We start from the raw sequence: 22,422 nt of genomic DNA, 5'->3' as shown, positions 1-22,422 counted from the left end.
CATAGGAAAAGGGGAATTCACTATTTGTGTGAGGTGTTAGGTGGGGCAGGATCATAGAGGAAATCAGGTATCTATAATAATAAAATACTAGCCGCGCATGCGCACTCTCGCCGCGTGTTCCCTGAGATCTGATCTGTCGCGCTAGGCGAGAGTGCGCATGCGCGTTGTACGTCATCAGCCGATGATCGCCTCCACAAGCCCACTCCCAGTCAGCCGACGATTGCCTCCACAAGCCGGGACTGGGGCACAAAGAGCGCCTCCTGCCCCTCCCGAAAACGGAGCCGAGAGGAGTCCAGCAACTTTCCGAACCGGCTCATGCAATGACCCCGCCGCCCTGAACCCGAGTCCTTTGTCGCCCCCACCCTTCCCTTCCCGTGGACCCGACTACGAACCTGGCGATTCCAGCTTGTTCAGCAGTCTTCACATGCTGCTTTGGGCTCTTCTACTGCCCTGATTTGCTCTGCCGCATCTCTGATGATGTCATCAGGGATGTGCCAGAATAAATCAGGGCAGTAGAAGGACCCGAAGCAGCGTGTGAAGACTGCTGCACACGCTGGAATCGACAGGTTCGTAGTCGGGACCGTGGGAAGGGAAAGGTGGGTAGAGGAAACGCTAATGCTGCTGCACAGGGAAGTGATGGAGGGGGAGGGAATGCTGCTTTGGACAGACAGACATACAGAGGGAGGAAGGGAGGCAGAAAAGAAGAAAGACACAGGGGCAGGGAGATACACAGAAAGACAGACAGACAAAGGGGGCCAGGGACAGAGAGAGACAGAAAGAAAGACAGCGGGAAGAAGAGAGAGACAGAAATAAAGACAGACAGACAGACATATATTCTAGCACCCGTTAATGTAACGGGCTAAAATACTAGTTTAGAATAATAAGCAAATCTGCATCATTGAGTAAATCATTAATGTTTTCACAAATTCCTAGTAGATATATATAATACATACATAGAGGTATTAATGACTCCATTTTGGGTTTCTGTCTTTGTTCTCTCTGAGTTTTCCCACCTTGAGCATCATGGCTCTAATTAATACCAGACCTCTTAGTCTGGCTTGTGGAAGATATAGGATTTCACATTTTTGAATACTGATAGTTATATGTATCTTATGAATGAAATATGTACCTTGGTATGAGTGAATGGGATCCCATGAATGATTATGTGTGTGAATGTATATTAAACATGAGAATTGGTTTTGAAAAACATATTTTATATATTTTAAACCTAAAGAAACTTTAAGGAAATCTAAGAGGCAACATCTGGAAATATTTAGAGCCAGAGACGCTGTACCAGTCTTTGAGAGGCTCAGAGCAGGAAGGTCAGCTAGTTTGACCTCCAGCATAGGAGGGAGGGGGAGTAGGTTTTTCCTCCTTCTTCTGTGCTGACAGGGACACGAACTTATCAGCAGATGCTGAAGAGAAATGCAGGCTGGCTTTAACTGTTTGATTTCAGCTTTTTGAGAATGACAAAAAGTGTATTGGGTGTTATAATGGCTTATGCATATTCAGAAATTAATGTAAACAAAAGTATGATTTGTGAAACTTTTTCTCTATGTCAAAAGGAATGTTCTTTGTTCAAATCTAAGGACAGCCTCTGTTAGCCGATTGGTGAACAAGTAATGATGTCAGACTGGATAGAAAATATATATTGGTGAACAACGAATTATAGGTTGGGATTCTTTGCTAGAAATGCCAGCTTTTGGCATCTGTAAAGACCTCCGATGATGCAATGATAGTTGTTATGGAAATAAATAAAATTAATACATTTTTTAATACATTTTGCGCCATTTGCCTTCATTCTTGTACACTTTACACACCTAAGAGCAAAGCTAGCTGCTCACCTCCTAAGAGTCCTTTATTCCCAGTGGTCTAGTGGCCCTGAAAATCCTCCCTGGCTCTGATTCAGAGCTTAAAGTAAAAACAAAAAAGGACCCCCCTTTTCCTTTTGTACCAAGTCCTATCCGTTGCTGAACCAAAAGATGCTGCCTCCAGTGAGTAGGGATGGTCTCTATTCACTCTTGACCTAACAGGATATTCCTACATATTACTAGGGGTGAGGCACTGTCATTTTTCAAGATATTTACACAAGGTAGCACGGAAATCGCTACTGTCCCTATTACAATTACCACTATTGGAGGCTTGGGGCACAGCAATGCTCAGCTTGGAGTACCATTGTAGAACAGCATTTAGTACACTTTTTTTTTCCTCCAGTGGCCAAATTTGGGTGCCATTTACTGAATTTAATCCTTAGTCTTTAAAACATTTTAGAGATAAAGATCTTTTCATAGTGTGAATTAAAGTAAGTCATAAGAATTTATACAGAAGAAATTATTTGTCAGTATGAATCTGCACCTCCAGTCAGTAGCGTAGCGAGGGTGAGAGGCACCAGGGGCAGTGGCACCCCCTTCCCTACCCTCTTCTCCGACCCCCAACTCTACACACTCCTTCCCCGCCCCCTTCTGCCACATGCACCACTTCCCTTCCCCTGTACCTCTGGAACTTTCCTGGTGTGAGCAGCAACCCCCAAGCTGCTGTTGTGCCAGCGTTGGCTCTTCCTCTGAAGTCACTTCCTAGGCATGGGTCCAGGAAGTGATGTCAGAGGAAAAGCTGGCACAACAGCTGCATGGGGGTTGCTGCTTGTGCCAGGAATGTTACAGAGGAAGGGGGGAAGGGAAGTGGTGCACATGCATGGCAGTTAGAGGGGCAGGAAAGGAGTAGGGAGGGTGGAGAGGAGGACGGGTGCCTGCACCCTCACCAAGACAGCACCCGGGGTAGACCCCACCCCCTTACTACAGCACTGCCTTTAGTGTAAATTGCCACATGCCATTGAAACTTGGTTCTAACAACTAAGTAATAGTAGCAATATTTGCAGCCTAACTTCTAGAGCCCTGAAGCAGCAACTGGTTGGTTGAAAAACGTTGGCCATCATCGGCAACTGTAAGGATTCAGGTGAGTCATAAGCAGCGGATGTCAGAGCTTCTGCAACATGGAACTTTCAGGGAATGTGACATCGTTTGAGTGATCCCCGGCTGCTCAAATTTGAACTGCAAGAAACAGCACAGCACAGATAAGATTTGTTTCTGATTTTATATTATCTCTAGACAGAATGCAAGCAAATAGGAGGTTTTTTGCCTGTGATGGAAGAGTGGAGGTGAGCCAATCTATATAACTATTTTTCACAGCCTAAGAAGTATTAATCTTCTTTTTGTGGCTTCTGAGGCTTTTTCCTCCTGCAATTCTCTGTTAGAACCAAGTTTCAATGGCATGTTGGTTAGCAATTTACACTGGAGGTGCAGATTTATAGTGATTTATAGTTTATTACTCCAGGTCCTCTTCTTTTATTGTTTGTTTAAAGAAATAATTTGTGCATTTTTAAAAGTATCTTTCTTTCTTTCCACAGACAGGGGGTGTTCTTTCTTTAATAGAATGCACACTGATTGAAGAATCAGATGCAAGTGATGATGACTGTAAGTTACATACAGCTGTTTGCTATCACTGTGGATATCCACTGCATTTGGAACCATTGCCCATATCCTCAGCCAATTTTCATTAACTAAAAAGTTGTCAGAATCTTTTTAAAGGCTGTGCACCAGCTTCTCATTTTTCTTTTTATCATTTCTCAGGAAGATAAAAACTTCTGAGTTTGTTTATTATTTCTCCAGCCACTATTGTCTAGAGCACAGGTGTCAAACTCAAGGCCCCTGGGCTGAATCCGGCCCGCGTGGTCATTTTATGTGGCCCGCAGTCCGATGTCCCCGGTGTTATCTTGTGGCCAGCTCCCTCCTCCACACAGCTGCAGCATGCACCAAGTTGTGTGCGGTGGCTCCTCGTGCATCCCACACCTCATCAAGAAGCATTCCCTTTGACATGACATCAGAGAGAAGACTTCCGGTTCAGGCGCAGAATACGTGAGGAGCCGCTACACGCAGCTTTGTGCACACTGCGGCTGTGAGGAGGAGAGAGCCGGCCACAAGCGAACACCGGGGGTATCAGACCGTGGGCCGCATAAAATGGCTAGAAGGTAAGACACCCGCCAGAGGGAGGCACAGCGTGGAGGGAGACAACAAAGGTAGGGGGAATTATTTTATTTTCAATTTAGTGTTTGAATTGTGTCAATTTTGAGAATTTTAATCTGCTGTCTATCTATTGAACTGCTCAGGAAGAAATACATTTGGGGTTTTTCTCTGGGAGTTGTACTGCATGCAGACTCTTGAATCTTAGGGTTTCTTTTTTATATATTAGTATTTTAGTTTTTGGTCCCCTATTTGCAAAGAGATTATCTGTGTTCTGGTAGGAATGAATGTTGAGAAACATATAGTGTGCTTTATGTAGTTTAAATTTTGTGGTTAACCATTATGTATTAATAAGATTATATTGTGTGTGTGTATATGAAAAATGAATGGAAAAAAATGGTGTTAATATTAGTATTATTATGGGGGTGGGGCCTGGCCCGCAACTTAGCCTGTGTTTTGGATTTTGGCCCTTTAATGTGATTGAGTTTGACACTCCTGGTCTAGAGGCACCCTACTACTCCTGTTCATTTATACCTTAAATCTATTTTTCAAATCCAGCTGATTAACCTCATCAGCCATCTGATCTTTCTGTTCCCCATGGTTGAATTACACCTTTCCTATGAAACTCTGTTGTTTTAAATATTATTTTTTCTTGTTAAATCATTGCCATTTATAAATAAATAAATAATTCACTTCTTGCATACTTTTTCTATCTAAAAACATTATAATGTTTTTATTCAAACAAACATCTTCTGCCTATAAGAAGCTTGAAGTACAGGCATATATTACATTTGGGGAATTTAATCAGTATGGGCTACTGTTAAGATGTGTTATTTTAACACCTGTTTTTAGTGACAAAGTCCTATTTCATAAAGTAAGACCCAGTGGTATAGTAAGGGGGGATGCGAGGGAGGCAGTCCACCCTTGGCGCCATCTTGATGGAGGGGCCAGCATCCCTCCTCCTCTCCACCCCCTACCTCTTCCCACTCCTCCCCTCCACACGCGCGCTTCCCTTTTCTTCCCCCATATTTCTAGTTGAAGTTGTTGTTCGCAGTGGTCAATAACGCACTCTTCGCGACCACATCGGCTCTCACGCATAGGAAGTGACATCAGAGGGAGAGCCAACAGGGGTCGCGAGGAGCACATTGTTGACCGCTGCGAGCAACAACTTCAACTAGAGGTATGGGGAAGGGAAGGGGGCACGCATGGCAGGCATGATTGGGGAAGGAGTGGAGGGCATGAATGGAAGGCAGGATCGAGAAAGGAGAGGGGGGTTGAGATGAGGGTGGGAGGGGGTGTGCCACCACCCTGGGCGCCTCTTACCCTCGCTATGCCACTGGTGAGACCTGTGCTAAAATAGCATGAATTAGTTTAATGTGATATTTATATTCTGCCAACTCCTTATTAGGTTCAAAGTGGATAACCAACTACAGATAATATCCTGCAAACAATTATGTAACAATGAAAATATTAATAAATATTTTTAGACAAATATGTCTTTGAATTTTTCGGAGGTGTTCCTTGGAACAATCCAGTATTTTTATATAGAAACATGAAGGCAGATACAGGACAAGTGGGCCATCTTGTCTGCCCATACACAGCATCCACTATCAACTCCTCACCCTAAGAGATCCTACGTGCCTGAGGAGATTTGCAGGGTGTGCGGCAATTCTAGTGACATTCCCAACTTGCCACAGGGGAATTATCAGGGCAAGCCAGGATTAAAAGGGTTTAGAGCCCATCAGGATAGTTTCCCCAATGAGCAGGCAAGCAGGGCTGTCTATCCTAGGTCCAGTTCCCATAACCTGGATTGCTGTCAAGCAAGCACCAAGGGAAAGCACACAGAAAAAACAGGAGGTTTTTTTTCCTGACTGCAATATTCAGTCTCGCCAAAGGGGGAGGCAGAGAGAGTACCTTGACCCACACAGACCCTGAGACAGAACGGGGGGGGGGGGGGGGGGGGAGGGAATGGTGCAGAAAAGAGAACAGTAAAGGAAGCAGCACCAGTGTCCCTGCCCAGGAGGGGCAGAACAGAACCCAGAATACTGCCTCCCAGCAGTCATCAGTCTGAGAGAAGCCCTGATGTGGACATGATAGATGTGTCTGAAGCTGGAGAATTGCCTGACCCAGAGCTGGTGATGGGTGACCCATTGTCATATGAAGCAGGGCTGGGTGAAGCCATGGAGCTGGCTTAAACTGCTGTATTGAGGATTGAAGAGATTTTTGCTACTAGGTGAATTATTGCTTGAAGCTGCTCTCTCATGCTCTCTCTTTCTGAAATAGCCAAGCTGCATAGAAGCCTTATAACAAGCTGTGCACAAGTGAGTGAAGTGCCTGCAACACCCTTATGGAACTGAGTGTTTGGGGACATTTCTGATTTGTTTTTGAACTTTGGAAACCTTTTTGTTAGCTGTGCCAGGAGGTACTGTTTTGCTCTGGTGTAGGACTTAAGAAACTTGAGGTGGTAGCTTTTGGAGAACTGGCACAAGCAAGACCTTTATTATTGTGTGTTGCCTTTTTCATTCATGTTTTTTTTCCTCAGCTTTAAGGAAAAGCTTCCAATTGAGACCTTTTCCAAGTCTTATGCAATAAGATAGCACAGGGCACTGAAGTAATTATAGATTTTTGCTTTGTTTTATTGTTGGAGAAAAAATCTGAAGATACTACAAGCTGGAAACTGGGTGTGGCCCAGCAACAAACTGCCAGCACCTTGTTGCCATCTTGTGCAGTCTCTCTCTTGTGCAGAATGAATCTTTGTCATCTATTTTCACTGCTGTTTGTTTTCATGGTTTTCCCAGAATACTTTATTTTGTGCAATTACTTTAAGTGCAAAGATTTGTACAATAAACCTTTGTTTTTTCATTTTTGAAACTAAACTCTTTGGTGTTTTTATACTGTTTTTATACCTTTATGGTGTCTGGGTTATCTGAAAGAAGGAGTGCTCAGTGTTTTACCCCCTGTAGGACTTCAGCCTTCTTGCTGAAGCATGCCTCATTTTCTTTTACTGCCACCTGGTGGAGGGCCACCGTAAGGTTAGAGTGGACCCTGGCTGGTGACAGGTGGCAACTTGTTGTCATTCCATTCCTTTGCTAAGCACTACAGATTAGATATGCTGGCCAGAGTATATTTGGACTTTGGCAGATCTAATATTTGGGGGAGGCCTTGTCTTCCTGCACTCAATAGATCTGCTTCAGTACATCCCAGTTGTGTAGAACAGTGGAGCTAAAGTGAAGGAAGAAGAAATTATATCTTGCTTGGCTTTATTCCTTTCCTGCAATCCTACATTTTGAAGATCTCAGCCCGGGCTTTGGGGAGTGTTCTGTGATTTTTTTTCAGTTTAAAAAATTCTTATTCAGATGGACAGCAACATAGGGTCCTTGTGATATTGCTATATGCAGGGTAGTGAGTGCGACTCTGTGTGTTTTGTTTACTTGATTGTAGCTGCACTGGTTGATAGGGCATGGACACATTACAAAAGGAACCTTCTCATTGGGCAGATATATGCTGGATTGTTCCAGGGAGCACCCTAGCTTATACCGGTGATATCACTGGTAGAATTCAGTTTTCTCCACCTCAACATGTTGATAGGAATGGATAATACGCAATTATGCAGAATAGTGTCATTGACTAAAGGAAAGAAAATTATCAGGTAAGACAGTTTTTCTTTATATGACAGCTGATCTTGAACAGGTAGTATAAAAAAAATACAGTACCATGTTGCCTCCTAATACAATTACATGTAAATACAGTCATACAACATATGTGAGAGAGTTCAACAGTTCACAGAAGAAATGCACTGGATTTTAGACATTTTGATTGGAGTCTAGTGAGGGTAACAAAATATGATTGAGTTAGGGATGATATTGAGATTTTTAGCAAAGAAGCCCACAGCTTTTCCCATTGTTTTGGAGTCTAGTTTATAATGCAACTCTATTTCCCACACTCCTATGCTTCCCATAGGCATTTATTTGCAATTTGAGCAGCCTATGACATTGAGTGGCTGTACCAGTTAACTTAGATAACATAAGACACACTTCTCCATTCACCCAATCTACAGAAAATTAACTCGGCTCTTGTCATGCTGGAGGCAATGAAGTACCTTAAATGTAAGTATTGGAAATAGCAATCTTTAGGAAGGTCACTCAAAAGATTTAAATTATATTTTCTGTAGCAACTAGCTTAGTATGTTTGTTTATTGAAAATTTTAATTGCACTTCGATTTATCAACAGCACGGTGTACAAAATATATAAAAACAAGAAACGAAAAGAACGCCATTTAAAATAGTAAAGTACCTTTCCACCCTCATTAATCTCACTTGCCCTATCTAGAGAAGGAAGGGGAGAGAGTTTGGTTGATGTTACTCTTTTTTGTATATACTTGTTCTATTATTGTATATGATGCATTATTATTTGTACTGTGCACCTTTGGGGTACGCTGGTGTTGTATTTGCTGTGTTTGCATCAATAAAAATTGTTTGAACCTAAAATAGTAAACAAGTGCCACATCTTTGCCATTGTTCTCTTATGACATGCAGTGCATCAAATTAATACATCTTGCATTTTACATAATCTGAAAAGTTGTCCAGGGCTAAATGTTTAATCCAAGTTTATTCAATACTCATTGACACCAGTGTGCCTGCTAAGACAGTTATATCCTTGAAGGATCATACCTTCCTTTGAAATCCTGTGTCATGTCTTTGTTTTTAGCAAAAGGATCAGGTCAGGTGTTTGGACATCTAGATTTCAAGATAGTGGCAGAACCAGCTGATGCACCTTCCTTCACAGTAGTCCTGCTAGCCCCTTCACGACAGGAGAAAGCTGCTTGGACAAGTGATATAAGTCAAGTAAGCTTAGTCATTTGCTTGTTATGTCTTTCTCTGCTAGGTCTTTCCACCCTATCACTAAGGTTCTTACTTGTTCAGAGTTAACCACAGCCTTGTCACTTAGGGCCTATTTACTACCCCCCCTCTCCCTTTTTACAAAACTGTAATACGGTTTTTAGTGCCAGCTGTGGTGGTAATTGCTCTGACGCTCATAGAATTCCTATGAGTGTCAAAGCTGTTACCGCTGTGGCCGGCACTAAAAACCATGCTATGGTTTTGTAAAGGGGGGAGGATAAAATGCATTAGTAGTTTAATAAAGGAATAATTGCACACTAACAGCATAGGTCCACAATAATAGTTTACAGGGTAGGCAAAAAGGGTGCATGAGTGGCATTATATGATAAGAATAATATTAAAGTGACAGAATTGCAGGACATATGGGACAAAGAAGAAGCACACTGGGTTAATCTGGAAAGAGGGAACGTTAAATGTATTTAGTTTGTGTGATATACAGACCTCTTTTATAGTCAGAAAAAATGGACAAAGATTTAATTGAATACATTCACAAGATAGTTATGAAAGGAGAAGTACTACTGATAGGTGATATGCCAGCTGTCAATACCAAAATATCCCAGAGTCACAAAAGAGAGAGAGAAGTATAAAAGAGGACCTATAGGGGTATCAGACAACCCGGCAAACAAATTATGTTCGCAGGGAAAAATTCTTCATTTGCCCCACGGTACCTCCACCTCCTATTTTTTAATAATTTCACCTCGAGGAGGTGATATGCCAGACATTGATTGGGCCATTCCTGCTGCAGGTACTCTAGAAGCAAGGAGATCTTGGATTTACTACAAGAAAAGTTGTTCTAGCAGTTAGTTACAGAGCCCACATGGGATAGACCTATTCTGCACCTGGTGCTTATAAATGGGGAAAGTGTTTCTGATGTTATAGTGGGCGATCATTTAGCATCTAGTGGTCATTGAATGGTGTGGTTCAATCTTAAGATGCAAGAGGAAATAATTTATTCAATTTTGAAGGTTCTAGACTTCAAAATAACTAACTTTGTCACGATAGGGGAATACCTCAAGGAGGAGATAATTAGATGGTAACAGCTAAAGGAAGTAGAACAGCAATGGGCAAAACTGAAAGTTACTGTATTTTAAAGGTGACAGACCTTTATGTTAGAAAAGTACCTAAAGGTAAAAGAAAAAGAAGGCCACTTTGGTTCTCAAATGTAGTAGCTGAAAGGACAAGAGAAAAAAGGTTAGCTTTTATAAATTACATAGCGTCATGGAAAAAGAAAGACAGGCAAAAATATGTGGAAAAGCTATGAGAAGCTGGAAAAGCTATCAGAAAAGCAAAGATGCAAGTAGAAGAAATGAGCCAATACAGTAAACTAAGGGACAAGACATTTTTTAGATATGTAAGTGATAAGAGGAAGTGTCAAAATGGCATTGTGAGGCTCAAGAGTGAAGAGGACAAATATATGGAAACTGATTAGGATACGTCTGAACTGCTTAACAATAATTTCTGTTCTATTTTCACAAATTAAAGACCGGGGATGGGACCGCAGAAAATAAATGAAATGGATGTGTGTTAGATCAGGAGAGATTCTCAGAAGACTGTATTTGTAGGTAGCTAGTTAAATTAAAAATTGACAAAGCAATGGGCCTGATGAGATATATCTGAGGATAATTCAAGAAACTCGGAGAGGTTCTAGTGACTCCGTTGTCTCATCTTTTCAATGCTTCTTTAGAGTTTGACAGCGAGATTTCTAGAATCAAATAGACTACAGGACCCAAGGCAGCATGGTTTTATGAGAGGCAGGTCTTGTTAGACAAATTTAATTGATTTCTTTGACTGGGTGACCAAACAGTTGGATATGAGAGGGGTGCTAAATATGGGGCTCATTTTCAAAGCACTTAGACATTTAAATATCTCCGTAGCATTAGTGTACAAGAGGTAAGTATTTCTCAAATGAAGGAAAACTCCGGAATGAGAGAGCATAGGATGAAGTTAAAAGGTGATTGGCAATATTATTTTACAGAAAGGGTGGTAAATGCATGGAATAGTCTCCCGGTGGAAGTGGTAGAGAGAAAAAGACTGTGAATTCAAGGAAACATGGGACAGGTATGTGGGATCTCTTAGGGAGAGGAGGAGATAGGGGATGCTGCACAAATTGGCAGACTGGATGGTCTGTTTGGCTTTTATCTGCCATCATGTTTTTATGTTTCTACATGGCACTTTGACAACATGGAGTAATTCCCATGTTAAACAACTAAAGTGAAAGGGAGCAGGAAGTATGTGGAACTGTGTCTTACAGTAAACATGGAAGTCATTATTACATATTAACTCTCAGTTTTCCCTTCTGCAAGCAAGTTCAGAAGGTGTCTTTCTGATCTGCTCTGCAAGGTTCACATCTGAAATTTGAGGCTTTCATGTCCAGAGGTTCCCATATGGTGGGATCTCTGTCTGAGAGAAGATGCAGAGTTGTGCAGTGGAAGCAGGATCAGCCCTTGGGTACACCTGCTTTAATATTATTGGAGCTCGGGGTCCATTCACCAGTAGCTTGCTCATATCCCTGATTTATCAGCTTGAGCACAGGCTGTTTGGCTCCATATCTGACTATTTGGGCTTTATCAGAACCAACTGTGGTTTTTCTCCCTCTGTCGCACAGTTTTTTCCAGCTTCCCAGCTATAAGCTCTGAGATGATACAGACAGGCTTCACATGGCATTGTAAGTAAGGCTATTATAGCCTATGGGGAAAAGCAGAGGGAGGTCTGAATTTTGTGGTTATGGAGGTTTCTGGGACCAGGGATAGGGTCCTTTACCTCTAGAAACCATTTTTTGACATTTTTTTGATTTTTCAGTTTTATGTGGCAGAATTGCAACTGCAGCAGCCAACTTGAATTTCCTGATTTTTAAAAAGCCTCTATTTGCCTCAAAACCACTCAATTTTGCTTAAAATTGATAGGGATGGACTCCTCAGCCCTTTCTACCTCTATTATGCCAGGTTTGCCCTGGATGGTCAGCTAAGCAGCGTCCACGAACAAGATCAAGTTCACTCACCCTCTCTCCAACCTTTTTGTAGATTTGCCATCCGGATGGCCAGAAAAGGCAATCAGTTTACAAGCAACGTTAAAGAGACTCTTGGATATTCATGCCATAGAGCCCATACCAGATGAAGAATCAGGCTTGGGCAGATGCTCAATATACTTCATAGTGCCCAAGAAAGGCTCAGACGATTAGGGGCTCATAATCAAATGAGATAAATGTCCAAAAACCAGCCTAAGTCAGCACTTGGACGAACATTGTCCAAATACGTCCAAGTGCCAATAAGAAAAACAGGTTTTGGACATATTGCTAAACGACCTAGGCCTTCATAGTGCCGCTGAACGACCAAAGCTAAACTGGGCATTTCAGGAGGAGTGTCGAGGGCGGGAGTTGGGCGGGACGTGGGCCAGCTTAGACTTAGTCTTACAGCATGTATAACCGAAAGTTATACAGCCCAGGATCAACCTTCACGATGCATGGAGGCCCACCTGCAGGCAATCTTCACAGCCCATGCAGCAGGAGTGGAGAACATTCAAAACAACTTCCTTAACCAGCAGAAACTACGAGGTGACACCAGGAAATTATTTTTCACTGAAAGGGTGGCTGATCGTTGGAATAGTCTTCCACTGCAGGTGATTGAGGCCAGCAGCGTCCCTGATTTTAAGGCCAAATGGGATCGACACGTGGGTTCTATTCGCTAAGTAAAGGTAGGGGAGGGTCATTAGGGTGGGCAGACTGGATGGGCCGTGGCCCTTATCTGCCGTCTATTTCTATGTTTCTATGCTGGACTCGAGGGAGTGGTTGCTGTCTTCACAGGTGTTTGACTGCATTGTTTGGACCTTATGGCCTGAGTGGTGAACAAAAAGGTGGATTGCTTCCACAGCCGAAGATTCAATCCCAAGAGCACAGGGTTGGATGCATTAGTTCAACCATGGCTGAGGACAGGGCTCTTGTACATATTTCCCCCATGGCCCATGATGGGGTGGGTTATTCACAGGATTGTGAGTCACCCGGGCTTAGTGGCGCTGGACTGGGCCCAAAGGCCTTGGCTGCAGAGGGACAAGAGTCTCAGGTTGACAGTTCACATGGATCTGTCCAGTACCCATAGAAAATCCAGAACAGTATGAGCTTATGACATGGCACTTGAGCAGGCAGCCCTAGTGAGGAAAGGTTACTTGGAAGTGGTCATAGTCCTTAGAGCTAAAAAGCTTTCATCCATCTCAGCCTGTGCTAAGGCCTGGAAATTGTTTCAGCACTGGGGTGCCAAAGACAATGTGGAGCCTTTGAAAGCTCTGATTTCAAAAATTCTCACATTCTCACAGGCAGGCCTTGAGAAGGGATTGGTGGCTGCATCATTGAAAGTCCAGGTTGAAGCTCTCTCCTGCTTCAGAGCTCATGGAAACAAGGTCTCTCTGGCCTTGCATCCAGATATAGCAAAATTCTTAAAGGGGGGCTCTTTGATTGCATCCTCCGGTGAGATCGCCCTTCCCATCCTGGATTCTCAATTTGGTCCTTAAAGGGCTCAGTAAGGTTCCCTTTGAACCTTGGCAGGAAGCTTCTCTTCTGGATCTCATGATCAAGACAGTGTTTCTGATAGCTATTACATCTGCGAGAAGAGTCTCTCTGAATTGTAGGCTCTCTCATGCATTTCTCAAGATTACATAAGCAGGGTTGCCAATATGATGTTCTCTCTGTCCCACTGCTTCAGAGCCTGTTGTCTTCCTAGGTTGGCAGCAGCAGTAAAACCAATGTGAACATGTCTAAGACCATTTTTCTGTTCACACTATTGCTGAAGTAAATTTATGGCATTGTCAGGCCATGACTGATAGAGTTAGTAGCAGCACATATAAGAGACTGGTTCCATGTCTCTTCATATTGCTTTTATTAATAACTGTTTCTGTCCTGTCAACTAGGGAAGACTACAAGAGGGTGAGTGGGAGGGAAGTAGAGCATGTGATGCTAAATTGGGGGAAACAGAGAGAGAGAGACAACAGGGTAATGCTGGATGGGCGAAAAGAGAGGTAAGGTAACGCTGGATGGGGCAGAAGAGAGAGACAACACAGGGTAATGTTAGATGGGGATGAAGAGGGATGAGTTAATACTAGATGTAGAGGAGAGAAAGCGTATAATACTGGATGGGGGTGAAGAGAGATGAGCTAATGCTAGATGGGGAGGAGAGAGGGAGTATGTACTGCTGGATGGGGGGAGGATAGAGACACGAGAGACACACACAGAATAATCATGAAGGGTATAGAGAAAGTAGAGAGGGACAGATTCTTCAAATTTTCGAAAACTACAAGAACCAGAGGGCATTTGGAAAAGTTGAAAGGGGACAGAATCAAAAACAATGCTAGGAAGTTTTCCTTCACCCAACGGGTGGTGGACACCTGGAATGCGCTTCCAGAGGGTGTGATAGGACAGAATACGGTATTAGGGTTCAAGAAGGGATTGGACAATTTTCTGAAGGAAAAGGGGATAGAGGGGTATAGATAGAGGACTACTACACAGGTCCAGGACCTGTTGGGCCGCCGCATGAACATACTGCTGGGCACGATGGACCTCTGGTCTGACCCAGCGGAGGCACTTCTTATGTTCTTATGTTCATGTTTAATTTTGTGGGGTTTTTTTAATTGAAATTTTATTTGGGGGGGGAGGGGTTATCAATGTTCCTAAAAAAGAACCTTTGATAATTCAGTCACACAATGCAGTATTGGAAATCAGTTCATACCCACTACACAGAAAAGATTTTTCCCTGATCATTATCAAATTTTTGTAGTCATCTTTGGAAAGAACAAAAGTACATGTATATTTGTCTTGAGCTTAAATAATTTAATTTCTTTGTTTTTTTTACAGTGTATAGATAACATAAGATGCAATGGTTTGATGACAAATGTATTTGAAGAAAATTCTAAAGTTACTGTGCCCCACATGATCAGGTGAGTACATGGGATTTTTAAAGTGCAGAATCATTACATTTTCATTATTACAGCCTATGATGCAACTTGCTTGGCAAGAGCTCTTTTTATTTCAGACAGACAGACACACACACCTATTCTAGCACCCGTTAATGTAACGGGCTTAAAGACTAGTATATATATATATATATATACTAGTATATATATATATACACACCACCCCCCACTGTCCACACACACACAAACTGTAGACCTCACAGCATATATATACACTAGTCTTTAAGCCCGTTACATTAACAGGTGCTAGAATAGGTGTGTGTGTCTGTCTTTCTTTCTCTCTCCTTGGCTGCTTTCTGTCTCTCTCCTTGGCTGTCCACCACCCCTTGCCTGCTCCCCCTGTCCAGCAGTAGCCCTTCTCCTTTCCTTTTACCTCCCCCATGTCCAGCAGCACCTCTTCCCTGCTCCCCCTGTCTAGCAGTAGGCCTTCTCTCTTCCTTTTACCTCCCCCCCTGTCCAGCAGCACCTCTTTCCTGCTCCTGTTGTCCAGCTGTAGGCCTTCTCCTTTCCCTTTTGGTCTCTTTTTATTTAAAAAAACAAAAAAAGTCTTATTTTCTGTCTTATTAACTGCTCTTTTTAAAACTGTTTAAATTTACTCTTTTAAACATCTGTTTTAACAGTCTGCTCTTATACACATTTCTCTCTTCAAAATTGTCCAACAGACTATTTAGATATTTGTTGCTGTATAGAAAATAGCAAACTTTGCTGTCTATAATTAATCTGCAGCTGTTAAAAACAAAGAAAAAAAAAAACCTGCCCAAATTTTAGCTTTAAACCCTCCCATAACATTGGTCTGTACTTGGTAATAGCCAGGGCTGAGCTCAGGTTGTTCGTAATTGTACAACAAAGGTCTGTGGCTGAGAATTATGTTACTATTTTATTCCACTGTGTTTAACTTCATAGAAAAGCACTGTGCCGCACTGTTGCTGGTCTCGGCGTCTTCTGTCCACTGCGGCCAGCCCTAGCGGAAACAGGAAGTTGTCAGAGAGGGCGGGCCACAGTGGAGAGAAGACGGCGAGGCCAGGCTCAGCATGGCGCAGCGCAGCACTTTTCTAAGAAGTTAAATGCGGCGGGCGGGTGAGCAGGCGAGAGGGAGGATGGGGAGAACTAGATACTGGCAGGGGTGCATTACAGACGCCTATGGAGCAGCAGCAGCAGCAGCGGTTTGTCTGGCGGTGAGTGAGGGTGGGAGGGGGGAGTCGCCGGCGTGTTCCCTTCCTCCGTGTTCGAAAATGGAATTTGGCACGGAGGTACACAGCACACTGTCAGGAAATACGCCGTTCTAAGTGCGCATGCGCGCTTAGGATTTTATTATAGAGGATATATATATATATCAAGTTTCAAGTTTATTTATAGCTTGATATACCGACCATCACGTGTATTTGGACGGTTTACAATAATAAAAGTTAAAAAAAATCTAATATAACTTAAAATTTAAATAAAATAAAGTGTGTGTGTGTGTGTGGGGAGGGGGTGGTAAAGACAAGGACCAGGAAATATTGAGACTTATTAGAGATGGGAGGTGCTGGGGGGGAAGGAAATTTTTATTAAATTGTGTAAATAAAAATAAAAGGGAGGAAAGAGGGAAGGAATAAAACAAGAGGAAGATAGGGATATCGCTTCTTAAAAGCGTTTATCTGTTTAGTAGGTTTTTATTTCCCTTTATTAGGTTCTTTAATGCCTTTTTGATAGGTATCTTTGAAAAGGAATGTTTTAAGATTTGTTTTAAATATATTTAGATAATTTTCACTGCAGAAGTATGGTGGCATTGCATATCTATATATAGTGGGTTATCAAACCTGATTGGCTGAAGTTTATGGTAAGTGATTTCACTGAAGAAAGAGATTTTGGCAAAGTCCATTGGTCATAAATTTGAATTTGTGGTGGGAAAGTCAGTTGGTCACAAATTTGAATTCTGACAGAGTCATAGGGAGAATTCTGCCTCTGGAGGGGGATGGAATTTCTGTAGGTCATATTCTAAAACTATGGTGGGGGGAAGAAGACATTTGTCCTTGGCAACAGTCCTTTTTACGCTAAATTTCTTTTGAATGAGCAGTTGCTACTTTTTGTTTAGAAAGTGTCCTTTGTCTCCATTGAATTTATTAGGGTGTCTTACTATCTCTATTGCTTCTTTGTTTCTTCTCGGCCACCCATGATCTTTCTCCAAGATTTTTATGTTCTCAAATCTAATTTATGACCAGTTACCTTAGTATGAAGTGCTAGAGCTGATTTTTCCATGTTGCTGAGCTTGTGATTTCTCTTATTCTCTTGTAGCCTTTCCTCTATGGTGTATCTGGTTTTGCCAAAGTACAACTGACTTTCCATGTTGCAGAACTTGTGGTGCCTCTTATGCTGATGTAGCCTTTCCTCTACATATAGAGTCCTACCACTATCTGGCCACAAAAAGAGGTGCCCTACATACATTATTGACAGAATGCTAGGAGTTTGCAACCTGGACTTTAGAAAAAAAAAAAAACCACCTCCCTCTGGGACACATTCTTAGCTAATAGCTACAGCAGAAGGGCCACTTCTCAATCCATAAAATTTATCGATAACCTAATGCACAAAATCAAAAACAACCAACAATCAGATGACAACCCCAGACAGAACAAAAACTCCAAGGGGTGACAGATCACATAGGAAAACTGCTAAAAGAAGAACAACATCAAAACAGCATACAGTACACCTCAGAAACTTGTATTCAGACTCACACATGTCAAAGACCAGCTACCTCTGCTCCAAATCTCTGGAGTGTATGAAATTCCATGTTATGACCAAGTACACATTGGAGAAACTGTGAAGGAAAGCTACAAAGAGCATGAGAGACATCACAATCTCTGAAACTTGGAAAAATCAGCTGTAGCCCTTCATACTAATCTCAGATTAGATTTGAGGACATAAAAATCTTGGAGAAAGAAGATCATTTGTGGCCAAGAAGAATCAGAGGCAATAGAGATAGCAAGACACCCTAATAACTTCAGTGGAGACAAAGGGCTCATTCTAAACAAAACATGACAATCACTGATTTAAAAAAAAACAACACATTTTAGCGCAAAAAAGATGTGCCAAGGATGAACATCTTCTCCCCTCCCAAAATTTTAGAATGTGAACTGTGTAAATTTCTCTCCCCTCCAGAGACAAAACTGTCCTGATGAATTAACAGCTTCAATCATGCCAGAATTTAAAATTGTGACCAATGAACTTTCCCTCCAAAATCTCTTTCCTTCCTAAGGAAACCACCCATCTTAAACCCCAACCAATAAGGTTTGAGAACCCACTATATATAAAGACAAACTGCAGACCTCACAACATATCCTGAAGAAAGCCACAGCACAATGGCTGAAACATTGGTTCCACTTACTCAGCAAGAATCAGACAATACTTTTTCTCTACAACTTATACAAATAAATATATGGAATACATAGGGATTAGAGAATGGTGATCAGTGCTGTTAGTGGGAAGCCAGAACCCATGATATAAGATCAAGGTGGCAGGGAATTGGCAAAGAACAGTGATGGTGGAGGAAGAAATACTGCCGAGATAAATAGATAGCCAGGTCCCGACGCCTAAAAATTTGCAGGAACTGGTGGCAGGGAAGCTGAAGAAGCAGTGTTAGGAAGACTAGGCTCCGCCACTTGAAGAATTGGCTGCTGCAAGCAAAGATAATTAGCTTGGAGGAGTAGGGAGAGGAGAGAAGAAAAGGAAGGGTACATGAGAAAGAGGAGAGTACAAGAAAGGAAGGAGTGGAAAAAGGAGTATGTAAGAGAGCAGGAAGGGGAGAGGTGGGGAGTGACATTGGAACAGGAGACTGGCATTCTCTTTCCCTGCTGCAACACCTTTTGCTGTGATGAGAACAGGAGCTAGACAGTAAGTTGCTGTCTTTTCAACTAGCTAGCTAGCTCCGCCCACCCACATCGCGTCAGCGACTTCAGCCGGGCTCCCCCTTAAAAGGCAGGGAGCCGCGGCCAGGAGAGGAGGCAGGCAGGCGAGGGCAGAAGCTACAGGGCTCGCTGCCGATTCCAGCGGCAGCGAGCAGGAGAGGAGAAAGGCGAGGGGGACGCGGTGAGCCAGAGGCGGGCGAGAGCTAGCTCCGCCCACCCACATCGCATCAGCGACTTCAGCCGGGCTCCCCCTTAAAAGGCAGGGAGCCAACGGCGTGCAGCCGTTCGGCGCGCGGCGAAGGCGAGCGGCAAAGGCGCTCGCCTTAGCGGGAGCGCCTTTGCGGAGGAGCCTTAAGAAGGAGCCAGGAGCACAGGCAGCCCAGTAGAGAAATTCCTGAGGTACATTTTCTCAAATTTATTCGCGATTCATTCTCATTCTCTTTCTCTCTCTTCTCTTACAGAACACAGGAAAGAAAACAGAGAAATGGAGGCTGCAGGAATCCAGCAGGGCTACCCAGTATACTGCATCGCATGTCATATGTATGACTACCTCCCCTTTGGGAAGCGGGCATACATATGCAATCGATGCCAGGAACTGGATAGCCTGAAGAGGGAGGTCGGAAGGCTGCAGGTTAGAGTCCAGGAGCTGGAGGGACTCTGCTCAATAGAGGAACAGTGTGGGGAAACAGAGGAGACTACCAGAGAGAGCCACATCTCAGAACAAGTCAGAGAGCTCGAGAAGTACATAGAGGAGGCCTGGCAGATGGCAGAGGCACAGGACCACCAGCGTATCAGACGGGAACCGGCAGCTGGAGGTCAGGAACCAACAAACACCATGGGAGTGGGACCTAGCGTAGGGTCTGAAAATGCAGATGATGGTACCCAACAGGACCTGGCGGAAGGACCAGCGGAGATCCAGCAGAGCCCGGAGGACACGGACCTGAGACCAGAGAGACATCTGAGGAAGGGGAAATCTGCTGTTGTAGTAGGAGACTCAATCCTGCGAGAAGTGGACAGTCACATTGCCGGAGGAAGGGAGGACCGACTAGTGACATGTCTCCCGGGGGCAAGAACAACGGACGTCATCAGCAGAATTGATAGAATCCTGGAGGGAGCCGAGACAGAGGAGACGGCAGTTGTAATCCACATTGGAACCAACGACGTCAGCAGGAAAAATTTCAACCGGACTACACTGACTGAGCAGTTCAGGATCCTGGGGCGGAAACTGAAGCTGAGATCAAATAGGATAGCCTTCTCGGAGATCCTACCAGTACCGAGAGCAGACACAAGAAGACAGAGCGAACTACAAGTAATGAACGGATGGCTGAGGAGATGGTGCGAGGAGGAGGGATTCCACTTTGTTCGAAACTGGACGACCTTCTTGGGGAAGAACAAGCTCTACAAGAGAGATGGACTGCACCTGAGCACAGCTGGGACGAGGCAGCTGGCAAGAAACATCCAAAACGCCATAGACCTAGCTTTAAACTGAAGAGAAGGGGAAAGCCGGAAGTCGATCTGGCCTCGACACACCGGACATTGGTATCAAAAAATGATACCGAACAAGGACATTGCAAAAGAGAGCTTGGGACCGATTGGGATCTTTTGGACAAAGGGACTGAGAGAAAATTTTTGGGCAAAGGGACTATGAGAGGCTTCTTGGATAAAGGGACTGAGGGGACACTTTTGGGCAAAGGGACCGAGTGGGAACTCTTGGACAAAGGGGCTGAGAGGGACTTTTTGGACAAAGGGACTGGGAGGGAACTTTTAAACAAAAGGGTTGAGTGGAAATCTTCAGAAAAAAGGCCCACAGATGCAATGCAGGGGCCCAGTGCACAAACGAGCCTAACAGGCATGGTTGAAAGAGAACAATGGGAGCAAGAGGACCATCCAAAAAAGGAGATACTGGATGGGGGCAAAACGGACACGCCACGGGAGGTAGATGACCGAGTAAAGGCAAGCCAGGTGGGAGCGCCGAGCCATGGAAAGAAAACAGCAGGGCGGGTGACAAATCAGGACCTATATTGCCTCTACACAAATGCGAGGAGCCTCAGGGCCAAAATGGGAGAGCTGGAAATTATAGCCAGTCAAAAAGCCCTGGACATAATTGGAATCACAGAAACGTGGTGGGCTGATGATAATAAATGGGATGTGGTCATACCAGGGTACAAACTTTACAGGAGAGACAGGACACACAAGAAGGGTGGAGGAATAGCGCTATACATAAAAGACTCCATACCCTCAACCAAAATGGAAACAGCAGTAAGGTCGGAAGGCTTGGAATCAATATGGGTTAAGCTACCAGGAGGATCTGGAGCAGACATCAAATTGGGTCTATACTATCGTCCGCCTGGCCAATCGGAAGAAATCGACCGGGACCTGGAGACGGAACTGCGGCAGGTATGCAAGAATGGAAGTGTGGTGGTGATGGGAGACTTCAACTACCCTGGGATAGACTGGAGTATCGGGCACTCAAGTTGCGAGAGAGAGACCAAATTCCTGGAAGCCACGAGGGACTGCTTCCTGGAACAGCTGGTCATGGAACCTACACGAGGAGAAGCTACTCTTGATCTAATCTTCAGTGGACTGGGGGGACCTGCAAAGGAAGTAGCGGTATTAGACCCACTGGGAAACAGCGATCACAACATGATCCAGTGCAGACTAGAACTGGGATCATCCAGGGTGAAAAGAACCACAACAACAGCGCTCAACTTCAGAAAAGGGAATTATGATGCAATGAGGAAAATGGTGGGGAAGAAACTCAACGGCAGCACAAGGAAGGTAGAGTCCGTAGAAAGCGCCTGGACCCTGCTCAAGCGTACGGTGCACGAAGCACAGAACCTGTACGTCCCCAGGTTCAGAAAAGAGTGCAAGAAAAATCGAATAAAGAACCCAGCATGGATAACGGCAGCTGTAAAAAAGGCGATCAGTAACAAGAAAGCATCGTTCAAAAAATGGAAACAGGATCAAACGCAGGCCAACCAAAAGGAACACAAGGAAAGCCAGAAGGAGTGCCACCGAGTGGTTAGGAGAGCAAAGAGGGAATATGAAGAGAGACTAGCGGGAGAGGCAAAAAATTTCAAATCATTCTTCAGGTACATAAAGGGGAAGCAACCAGCGAGGGAGGAAGTGGGGCCCTTGGATGATGGGGATAGAAAGGGAGTAGTGAGGGAGGAAAAAGAAATAGCTGACAAGTTAAATGACTTCTTTACGTCAGTCTTCACGAGGGAGGACACATCCAACATTCCGGAACCAGAGGAAATAGAAAATGGAGATCAAGATAACAAGCTGGTCAAATTAGAGGTGAGCCAGGAGGATGTCCTCAGGCAGATAGACAAGCTAAAGAGCGACAAGTCGCCAGGTCCGGATAGCATTCACCCAAGGGTGCTCAAGGAATTAAGGAATGAAATAGCAGAAACACTTCAGCAAATATGCAACCTATCCCTAAAAACTGGAGAGATCCCGGAGGACTGGAAAATAGCTAATGTCACGCCCATCTTCAAGAAGGGTTCGAGGGGCGACCCGGGAAACTATAGGCCGGTAAGCCTCACATCGGTCCCGGGAAAGATGATGGAGGCACTGATTAAGGACAGCATCTGTGACCATATCGAAAAAAATGGACAGCTAAGGTCGAGCCAGCATGGGTTCTGCAAGGGTAGGTCGTGCCTCACAAAC

The 22,422-nt window shown here is 43.8% G+C and overlaps 1 protein-coding gene across 6 annotated transcripts in view; it reads left to right on the top strand.

The window, feature by feature from the left end:
* The window catches only part of RASGRF2 (Ras protein specific guanine nucleotide releasing factor 2), a 422,861-nt gene that overhangs the window by 244,319 nt on the left and 156,120 nt on the right, over positions 1-22,422 (top strand). For all 6 annotated transcript variants that reach the window (XM_033924793.1, XM_033924646.1, XM_033924482.1 and 3 more), the window contains exons 11-13: positions 3,404-3,470; positions 8,724-8,860; positions 14,751-14,833. In XM_033924793.1, the coding sequence (XP_033780684.1) occupies positions 3,404-3,470; positions 8,724-8,860; positions 14,751-14,833 (287 nt within the window). The remainder of the gene's footprint in view (positions 1-3,403; positions 3,471-8,723; positions 8,861-14,750; positions 14,834-22,422) is intronic.

The sequence above is a fragment of the Geotrypetes seraphini genome, chromosome 1 (genome assembly GCF_902459505.1).
Source record: "Geotrypetes seraphini chromosome 1, aGeoSer1.1, whole genome shotgun sequence".
Lineage (NCBI taxonomy): Eukaryota > Metazoa > Chordata > Amphibia > Gymnophiona > Dermophiidae > Geotrypetes > Geotrypetes seraphini.
Note: the sequence above shows the minus strand (reverse complement) of the source record. Positions and strands in the feature narration are given on the sequence as shown.